This window comes from Pholcus phalangioides, unplaced genomic scaffold, assembly GCF_987345545.1.
Source record: "Pholcus phalangioides strain wild (caught in Gottingen) unplaced genomic scaffold, Ppha-v1.0 ptg000015l_1, whole genome shotgun sequence".
Lineage (NCBI taxonomy): Eukaryota > Metazoa > Arthropoda > Arachnida > Araneae > Pholcidae > Pholcus > Pholcus phalangioides.
Window position 1 is genome coordinate 117,043,048 of NW_028301608.1, and position 10,645 is coordinate 117,053,692.

The 10,645-nt window shown below is 34.5% G+C and overlaps 1 protein-coding gene across 1 annotated transcript in view; it reads left to right on the forward strand.

Annotated features, from left to right (window-relative positions):
- Window positions 1-7,339, forward strand: part of Zip99C (Zinc transporter Zip99C) — a 53,004-nt gene extending 45,665 nt beyond the window's left edge. Inside the window, exon 9 of the mRNA XM_089245290.1 lies at window positions 68-7,339. Coding sequence (XP_089101416.1) covers window positions 68-140 — 73 coding nt within the window. The 3' untranslated portion in view covers window positions 141-7,339. The remainder of the gene's footprint in view (window positions 1-67) is intronic.
- Window positions 7,340-10,645: the final 3,306 nt, after the last annotated feature.

The following is a 10,645-nucleotide window of genomic DNA, read 5'->3' on the forward strand; positions in this document are numbered from 1 at the left end:
TGCATTCTTAAAAATTCATGCTGAAAGCTTTCTTTTATTACATAATTTTTTTGTGTGTGCTTTACAGGGAGTCTATGAAACAGTTTGTCTGCCTCTGTATCGGAATCGGTGTCATGGCATTTGTCAGTTTCTTATCCTAATGGATGGGCATCATCCAAGCTGTTGTTATCAGCTGAGAAGCATTGTACTGCAGTGAATTCTCACAAAACATATATACAGCTTTCTTATGAACTAAGCCTCTTAACTGTTATATGAATATTTATCTGCCGTCGCCATTTTTTGCAAACCAAAGGGCAAAAAAATAATTTTACATGTTTTTATTTATTGGTTTTATTCTTCATATGTACTCTTTAATTGAAAAACATATCCCTTACATGTTTTTATCTTGTCTTTTTTTTTGTAATGATGACCTCTTTTCACTGTTATGCATTCATTGAAAGCATGTTGAAATTATTTTGATACATGCAAAGGGTAGACAAAATAATGCAAACACCATTGTTTTTACTCAGCAAACTTAAATTTTTTCTGACATTTTATTCAAAGGTAATGTTTTTCCTCCCCCCCTCCTAACAAGTCACATAGCTTACATTGCTGGGGATAAACAATTACTGTAAAACCTGTCTTTGACGGAATTACAAGGGACCGAGGTTTTTTTTCTGTTGAACACAGGTTTCCACTTAATAAAGGTTTCGTTTTCATAATGTGTAAAATTATGTAATGATATCGTATATAATTGAAAAAACAAATTGAAAATAAAGTAAATAATTTTAAAATAGATAAAAAATATATGCAGTAAGTACATTATTTACTCTATAATTATGCTAAATATTTAGGTTTTTACAGCATCTACATGAAACATTATCCTACACTGTTCTTCTGAAATGATGACATTTACGTTCTTTTTGACTTTTTCTAAAATTTTAAATGGGGGCGTCAACATCTGTTGTCAGTTTCAGTTTGTAAATTGTCGTTTTTGCTTATGTAACCCTCAGCACCTGGGCCGTAACTAAGTGTTTTTTGTGGGGAGGGGGGGGGGTGCAGCAGCAACAACATGATTTTGCCACCCCTAACACTGTATGATTTGATGATTTTATAATAATAATGCTTTTGTTCCCTCTTAAAATTTACTGCCTCGGCAGTTGCCCCAATTGCCTCCCTCTAATTCTGGACCGGCTTGGCATTGCAATCATGGAAAGAAGCTTGCATACAATTTTAAGTCTTGCGTATCATTTGGATATCCGGCCTTAACACTGATTTCTCTCGCAAGAAAGCCTGCTTTTCTGAAAAATTTTGTTGGTTTCAGAAAGCAACTCTTTACTCTGTGTTATAGCTTAATCTATGTTATGCTATAGCTAATGCTAAAAAAATATCTTTTGCTTTTGTGCAGGGGGGGGGGGGAAGGGTTTGCCTTGTATCATGAGTCACTTAGTTCATGAGTGCTTTGAAAGATGAGCAAAAGGTTTAACCACATTTTGACTTGATAAACAAGCTGCATTGCACAATACCAGAGTCTTCTACGCAATGACTAGTCTAAAAGGCTTTGCATATATGTATTGTCTGTCTAGCATCGCATGATCACAACTGAGCTGATGGTTCATTTTCTCACTGCAAGTTTGGGGACTGGGGGCTCTAAGCTTGTCTTGGGGGATGCTTTTTACTAAAATAAGAAGTTAAATCACAGTTGTTATATACAATATATATATTGAAAATTGTAATCATTTTAGGAGGCTTTATTTGACTTATTGGTAACTTGTTAAGATGCCTGAAGAAAGTAGCATCCACAGCACAAGCCTGTGACTGTCTCACTCTTTTGTTATGTGTTAATGCAAGCAGGGATTCTGCTCTCTTATATCATTCGAAAAATCCCTGAACCTTGAATATAACATGAGCGAAAAATAGAATTCATTTTAATATAAAATATATAAATTATATACCCCACCATTTTAAATTTCAAAAAAAGAGTTCTGGAATAAGTTATCTAAGTTTCATTATTTCTTTTTAAAATTTATTTCTTATCAAAGTAAAACAAATTGCTTCAGATTTTGAGAGTGTTTGCATAATAAATAATAATTGGGGGGGGGGGGTTATTTATATTCTTTTGTCCTCTCTTTGTTAGTATGTATAAATTAAGGTATATACTGCCCATGATCATTTAAAGGAAAAACAATATGATCAAAAATCATTCAGAAATTATGTAATTTTCATTTGAAACCATTCATAATTACTAGTGAGTTGTTGACACATTGTTTAATGCTTGTTACATCATTCTTAAAATGAGACGAAAGCTTAATGTGAAATAGTGTCAATGTTATGTGATATGTTTGCCTTTCAAAGTAACAAAATCTCAATGTTTGCAAATGCAAGCAACTGTGTTTTGTGTGCAATTTGCAACTCTTTGTTAATTTAATGATGCTTGAATATCATGTCTCACCCAAATTTGATTTACATGAATCTGTTTTCTTAACAAGAGAATTCTTCCTTTTATTCTAATGAAGGCATGATGATGTAAATTGTAAGGTGTACAATGAGTCTGGTTTTGTTATTGTTTTTAATTTTCTTAAAAATTATTGAATTTTCGTTCTCAGTACTTGCATATTTCAATGCGTTGGATTTAAAAATTCTGAGTCCTTTCTGCAATTATCAAAGTAATATCTATAAACCATCTGAGAAAAAGAAAGCTGAAAAATATTTCTCAACAATGTTTATATTTGTTGCATTTGTCATTTTGCCAATTTTACACATCAGTTTGCATTTTATTCATTTATTTTTTTATTTTAGCATTTCTCAACTTTTTTATACAAAGGAACAGTAAAATTGGCTGAAATAATTTGCCGAGCTACCAGCCTTCTGGAGGGGGGGGGGGGTCCAATTGACTGTTAGGGTATTACTATAAATTTACATTTCAGTTTTAAGTTTATCTGCAAACCACTTCTCTTATGTTTATGAACTGCAGGTTGAAAAACTCTGTTTTATATTATTTGATATTCCTTGGTGATGTGTCAATCCAGTGTCGTGAATCTGTCTGTATACTCAAATTTTCTTTATATTTAACTCTTCAAAAGTTATATTTGTAATTATTATTATTGTACTATAATTTATGCTATTTTTAATTAGTATATTTGTGATCTGTGAAAATATAAGTAAATTGAACCGATTTTAGAGTTAACATACATCAATAAGATCATTTGATGGTGATGGCTTCAGTTCGATTGCAGTCTAGAAAATATTCCAGAATTAAATCACGGAAAGCAAGTTGCTGAAATCGATGGAACTAAAAAATTTCACACTTCAGAATGACCACAAAAATATCATTTCAACGAATGTTGCCGCAGGATGTTCAGAGAAGACATGTTCAAGATCTGTTTTATTTTGTGCACTCCTTGCTCTCTAGGTTTTACAGAATATAATTTTTTTTCCAATTATTATGAGCCACCTCTTTGGGCATTTTGCCTGTTGTGGCGTTGTATTTGTATTACATTCTTTTGATAGAAATTTGAACTTGCAATTTTATAATTTCTTACTCATTTTCCTTTTTCATTTAAGTTGCATTTGTCATTTTGCCAACTTTACACGTTGGTTTGCATTTTATTCATTTCACCACTTTCATTTCATCAGTTCTATGTCTATGTGAGTAAGTAACTGAATTCATATATATACATGCAGTTTATGACCACTAAAACATTTCATCCTATTTTAAGGCTTTTGGCCACGGATGGAGATTGCCCCCTCCAGCGTCAAAGGTAGAGTCGACTGATCTAATGTATATGTGTACATATGAATCGACATCATCATCGGTGTCCCCCCCCCAGCAATAATGACAGTGCCCCGTAGACTTCCAAGTCTATCTCCGCCTGTGCTTTTGGCCCAAGGTGATTAGAAACAAAATAATGGAAGAGGGAAATAATTTAAAACGTTTCTAACTGGAAATATTGTTCGCCCGATTCATTGCACTTCTAGCCCTTAACTGGGGAATGGGTTCACACTCATAAGGTCTGAAATCTTTTTAAATTTCATAAAAATAGGTTGAATTCAGCCTTTTTTTAAAACTACTATTGGGATTTTTGGTGCCAAAGCCAGTGCCATCTTAACGAGGATCCGGGTTCGAACCCCACCGTCGCCACAGTGGTGATCGGCTGAAGTTGGTTTCCCGTGGTTTCCAACTTCAAGGCACAAATGCAAGCCAATCTCCCTATTAAAAAGTCTCACCACAGACAGCAACAGGCCTGCAACGATAAATTATTCAATCATTACACTTCACTCATAGTTAGAAGAGCTGGTGGCAGATGGCAGCACTACACATAACAAGCATTACACAGAAACAAACTTCACGTCAGGTTTCACTACACGTACACGGACGTTCCAACATGTACCAATTCGTTAGAGGTTCTGCAAAGGAATATGAATGAGGTGCATGTGTGATTTAGTAGTAGTAATGCCATCTTAACGCATGGGGGGCCTGAAGAGTGAAGGGGCGTCACGAAAATGAGATCTAGTTAAAATTTTCTAGAATTTATCTGGTAGGCTTCAGAAAAACCACTTCGCCTGAGGGTCTATGATCAGGGCCGTCTCAAGAGTATCATGGGCCCCGGGCCAAGTGGTTTTTCGGAGGCCTTACCTGGTGTATCCTGGATAATTTCAACCAGATCCCATTTTTGTGAGGCCCTTCTTCTCTTGAGGCTCCCGAACCCTGCCCGGGTGGGCCCATGCGTTACGATGGCACTGCCTATGATGCTTTTAAGATGGCCCTGGCCAAAGCATGTTGTAATGTGAAAAAATACTCCCTCCCCTCGGCCAGCATTTACTGTGGAGAGGTGTTTATTTATTAATTAACCAAATGCATTGTAAGAAGGAAAGATTTCATTGACAGGAGATAGATAGTATAAGCAGTAAAAGCATCTTGACAGTCCTAAACAAGTTTCAGAAGCATTGACTTTGGTTTTCAAAGATTTTTATTAAGCTCTTGACAACTTTTACAGATGTTCTTCAGAAGGATTTTGGTTGGTTTGATACCAAGTTTATACAAGAGAAACTTGTTGTTTGGTTGAATGCACCATCCAAGTGACTCATTTCAGCCCAGTTCAATTAATACCAAATCACCTGCAATTTTAGTAAGAAGTGAAAGTACTGCTCTTTTGCATATATTTTGCAATAGTTATTCCACATAAAAGTGTTAATTTAATTATTGAACATGACATGCTTGTACTTAGGTAAATAATTGGTGAAAAAATAAGTGTGCGGTTTAAAGTCACTGAAGACAAGAAACATTCATAGAAAAGATTGCTCCAGTGTTGTTCACTTATTGAAAGCGCTCACAATGGGTCGTGAATTATATTTCCAATATAACGAAAAATTTAGAATTTAGATTTATTTACTTTATTCATTTGTTATTAATCTTTTAGACTGGTAGGTTGAATGAAATGAATCATTTTTACAATCTCAAGCAAATATTTTTATGGTGCTTCCTTAATAATTATTAAGGAAACAAATTTATTATTTTATTTATTTATTGTTATTGATATATAAACAAATTTATTATTAATTTTTTTATTAATTATAATTGAGAAATAATCACCAATTATTGGTGATGGACATATAAAGGCAGCCTTTGAGCCATTCAGTCCTAAAACTAACTTTATTCATCGTTCAAAATGCATTTTAGATGAACCTGTGTCTGTAATTATTATAAAGTGTTCAGTGCTTCTTGAATTGCACTCTCCTTAATATTCCATACCCTTGAGTGCCATTCTCTTAAAACCCTTTTCTTTTGTGACTACAATCAGACTTGGTATGCCCAAGTTATTTCATTGTTGTGCATGTTACACAGCTTTCATATATGATTGCGAGAGATGCTTTGTTTTATACTCGTGAACCTTCCTTAATGAATCTCATTTATTTTTTCTGTCGCTGAATGAGCAGCAAAAAAAAAAAAAACTCTTGTTTTGCGTGAGTGTGTGTTTGTACATATGCAGAGTATTTTGTTTCATATTGATATTACTATATTAAATTGTTTTTTCTTTTTGTTGTAATTCTCCAAAGATTTAATAAAAATTATTTGAGCGCATGTGTACGTATGGTATTAGCAGGCAATGAGCATCATGTCGGATAAAAACTGCGCGGTTTTTATCGTGTACAATTTAAAAAAAAATAAAAACCCGCTTTATTTCCAGTCCTAACCCTTGTTTGTTTTTCTCGAATATTTGCTGTTCAGACTGAAATTTGTGGATTTGCAGCTCCAGTAGAACAACGATATCGTTAGAAGTCGGAACGTCGAATGTCGGAAATTTTTACGGGTCCGATATCGAACGATGTAGTAAAAATTTATTCACTCAATAAACGCCAAAATATCTTTTTTTAATCTAAAATTGTCTTACATTGCTGTCATTTTTACAGCTATTCGTTTAGAAGGAGAATTACTCGTACGATAATTAGTCTCTTTTGAAATAATTCAAAAATGTTCACTCATCTTAACGTGGAAATTGCCATTTAGAATGATGGAAAAAAGACGTTCACTTCCCCTTTCTCTCATCAGTGAGCGTCACCAATGAAAACCACCATTTTGGAAGATAAAAGTGCTTGGCGTCGTTACAAGCCGCAAACGCGCGTGATTTCAGTGTTTTTCTCTACGATGACAAATGCATGACATTTTTACGTCGAACGATATAGGTAAACGACATCGAACGGTACTGAAATCTCTACGTCGTTATATATCGATGTGCTACTAAATGCATGAACACCAGAACTTTGCCACTGGATTTATCCCGTTGCCGAGTTCTCTTCCGGCCCAGCTTCGTGGCAGTGTCTGGAACTCTTTATTTTGTGTCAAAAAAGAAAAAGCACACACAACTTTTACAACATATTTTCCCCGGATAATTATTTTGTGGTGATTACAGACGAGATGGGGTTGGGAGTTGGAGAAAAGTTTCGGGGTTTCGTTAAAACGATCGATGTGCTACTGGGATGTTTTTAACCCGTGAGTGCTCGGACTGCTCAGGGCAGCTTGTTATGAAGTTAAACAGGGAGGATGTGCTCAGAAAACGGAAAAAAAAAAATCGAATTCAATCAAAGAATATCGGATATGGCTCTCGATCGCTATGCCTCTTGATTTCCTGTAAACACTAATTTCTAAGGCGGGTCGTCCACTAGAAGCTACCACGAACGATAACAAGTCACGTGCATACGCAAGACTTTTATACCAGTCTTGCGCATGCACGTAACTTGTTATTGCTTGCAGTGGAGACCAGCCTAACAGATGAATAACATGTACTGCTTTATAACGAGAATCTTGCCATTGTGAGCTATTTTCCAAGCACTGTAAACTTCACAGAAAATGGCCAGAAAACTGACATTTCTAACCCTCCACTTCTTAGGACTAAAAATTTGATTGATAGCAGCGTTTCCTAACCTTTTAAAGTTCGTGGCACCCTTGGGAATGATATTAAAAACTTAGGGCACCCTTCCTTGAATCCAGAATACAGTTTACTACAACAAAAATCACAGTAAAAATACATCAATAGAGTTTTGTTCTTGTGACTTGTGATTTTTATGCTTAGAGCACAGATACTTGATATCAGGCTTTATAGTTGGCAACGAAACACGTAAATTGTCCAAGATCTTTCAGTCAATTTTTTCCTTTGTATTTTTTTGTCGCCAGAGCTGAGAAGGCTTGCTCGCATAGATATGAGCTGAAAAAGGCAAAAATGTGTTAATTGCTTTCTTCATTAGATTAGGGACTCCTCTCAGTCCAAGCCAAAAGCAGCCACCGACGCCTCACTCTTGGTGAACTTACCTTTGATTGTGTGGAATCGGCTCAAAGATCGATAAATTCATCTCGTTCTCAAGCAGTGAAATCTATTTCCTGAGCGCTGTCTGCGAAATCAAATGGTCAGACAACCCAGTCGAGATTCTCAGTGGAAAAAAGATGCAAAGTACATATCTATTGCATTTTGCAATGTGTGTTTGCAAATGTTGACAAATAAGGTCTTTCAGCTTATCCGAACGTGATGTCACTCTCCGCTATTACTATGGAAGTTTCAGCAGCTGGCTGATGCAAAAATAAACCCAGGGAAGAAAATTTAATTGGCCTTGCGGGGAATCGAACCCACGTCCTCTTCTTTGCTGGGTGAGTGCCCTAGACCACTACTAAACCAGACATGCACCTCGTCCATATTCCTCTGCGGAACCTCTAACGAATTGGTACATGTTGGAATGTGGGTGTATGTATAGTGAACCTTCCGTGAAGTTTGTTTCTGTGTAATGCTTGTTATGTGTAGTGCTGCCATCTGCAATCAATTTTTTAAACTATGAGTTTTTCCTCAACTCTCAGAGCGTGAAGTGTAATGAATGAATAATTCATGATTTCTGTCTGTTCTCTCTGCGGAAGACTTTTTCAAATAAAACACTGGCTCATATTCACACTTCGAAATTGGAAAATCTCAGAAAACCAACTTTAGCTGCCACCACTGTGCCACCAACGGGGTTTGAGGCCGCATCCTCCAGATGAGAGTCCAGCGCGATGCTCACACGACCACACAGGGGCATTGATAAATAAACCGGAATTTTTCTTTTCTTACTTAAAAAAAAAAAAATACAATACTTTATTATTAGTCAGAAATGAGCCAAATTTCCTTTACTAGCAATCACGATTTACAATTTGATATGAAACTTATAAACATAAAAATAAATAAATAAAAAATAATTGACAGAACATGAGTGAACAGAAAGTAAAAAGAAAACAAAAAAAAAACTAAGCACAATATAACATGATAAGGTCATGGTGGCCGGCCCGGTGGTTTTTTAAAAACTAATAATGAAGTATTATTGTGAAGGAGTTGATCAGGCAAAGAGTTATAGAATTTAGGGATAAGATATGAAAAATATTTTTTACCAATCGTTTTATAGATTCTAGGGAGTAAATAGGTGGAGTTGATTCTTGCAGAAGAACGAAAAGTGTTCAAAGGTAAAGAATGTTGTTTTTTATATAAAATAATTAATGATTTGAAGAAATAGAGATGTCGAAGAGGTAATATGTTTAGAGAATGGAAAAGTTGTAGTGAGGGAGTACAATAATCATTGGTAATCAGTCTAATTATTCTTTTGTGCAAAGTGACCAAAGGATATAGGTTAGTAATGTAGTCACTACCCCAGGCAGAAAGACCATAAAGTAGTTGAGAGTGAAAAAATGAGTAGTACAGAACTAAAAGAAAAGAGGAATTGACATAAAATTTGAGATAAAAAAATTTGTACAACAAATAACGAAGTTTGCTGTGAAGTTTTGTGATATGAGAATTCCATTTAAGGTTAGAGTCAAGATAAACACCAAGATATTTGATAGAATGTACTTGTTGAAGAAGATTACAATGACAATCATTAGGGGAGCAGTTAGAATCATGGAAAACAATATTAATATTATGTAGAGGGTTATTAAGTAATGAAAAATAGATGAATTTGGTTTTGGATACATTAATAGTTAATTTATTAGCTGAATACCAGTTGCGTACTTTAATTAAGTCTTGGTTAATCATATTAGTCAACGTTTGGTCGTCTTTAGCGCTATAAATAATGACTGTATCATCAGCAAATGTTATTATGTTACCAACAATGTTAATGTTACAAAAGTCATTAATGAAAATGAGGAATAATAAGGGGCCAAGAACAGAGCCTTGAGGGACTCCGTTAATAATTTTCATAATATTTCTATATTTATCACCACACTTAACAAATTGGTATCTATTATTAAGGTAAGATCGCAAAAGTTTAAGAGGAACACCTCTTATACCACAGAAACTAAGTTTTTCTATCAGGATTTCATGAGAGACGCTATCGAAAGCTTTTCTGATATCTAAGAAAATAGCAACTGTTTTGTAAGATTTATCAATATTAGTATAGACAGTTGAAGTAAAATCAAGAAGAGCAGATTCTGTGTTTTTGTTCGGTAGGAATCCATGTTGTTTGGGGGAGAAAAAGTTAGATTTAAGTAGAAAAGGAAACAGTCGAGATTTTATTATGGTTTCAAACAGCTTGGAAACAGAGTTAAGGATTGAAATAGGTCTGTAGTTATTGAGGTCTTTAGAATCACCGGATTTATAAATTGGAATAACTGATGCAATTTTCAAATTATCCGGGAAAACACCTTCTGAAATGCAAGAATTGATAAGAGTAGACAGAGTGGAGACTGTGAAAAAAGGGAGAATTTTTAAAATAGAAGAGTTTAGAATACCAGAGGAAGTAGAAGTAGGTAGTTTTCGAATAATTTGAAGGATTTCGTGGGGGTTAGTAGGAGAGAAAAAAATAGAATTTGGATTACGAGAAAGAAAAAACTTGAAGTCAAAAGGTATAATACAATTAGAACGAGATATATTTATAAAATGTGAATTAAAATTATTAGCTAGTAGAGAGAGGTTAGTTACAGAAGGCAATTTAGATTGTTTATCTTTAGTACCTGATAATTTATTGATAAATTTCCATTTCGAATCTAGGTTATTGCATCTGTGAAATTGTTGAGAATAAAAATTTTGTTTGGCAATTTTTACCTTTAATTTGACATGGGAAGCTGTACTTTTATATGCAGATAAGATCAAATTATCAAATGGATATTTTTTGGATTTTAAATATAGCTTTTGCTTGATTTTAATCAGTTCATAAAGAT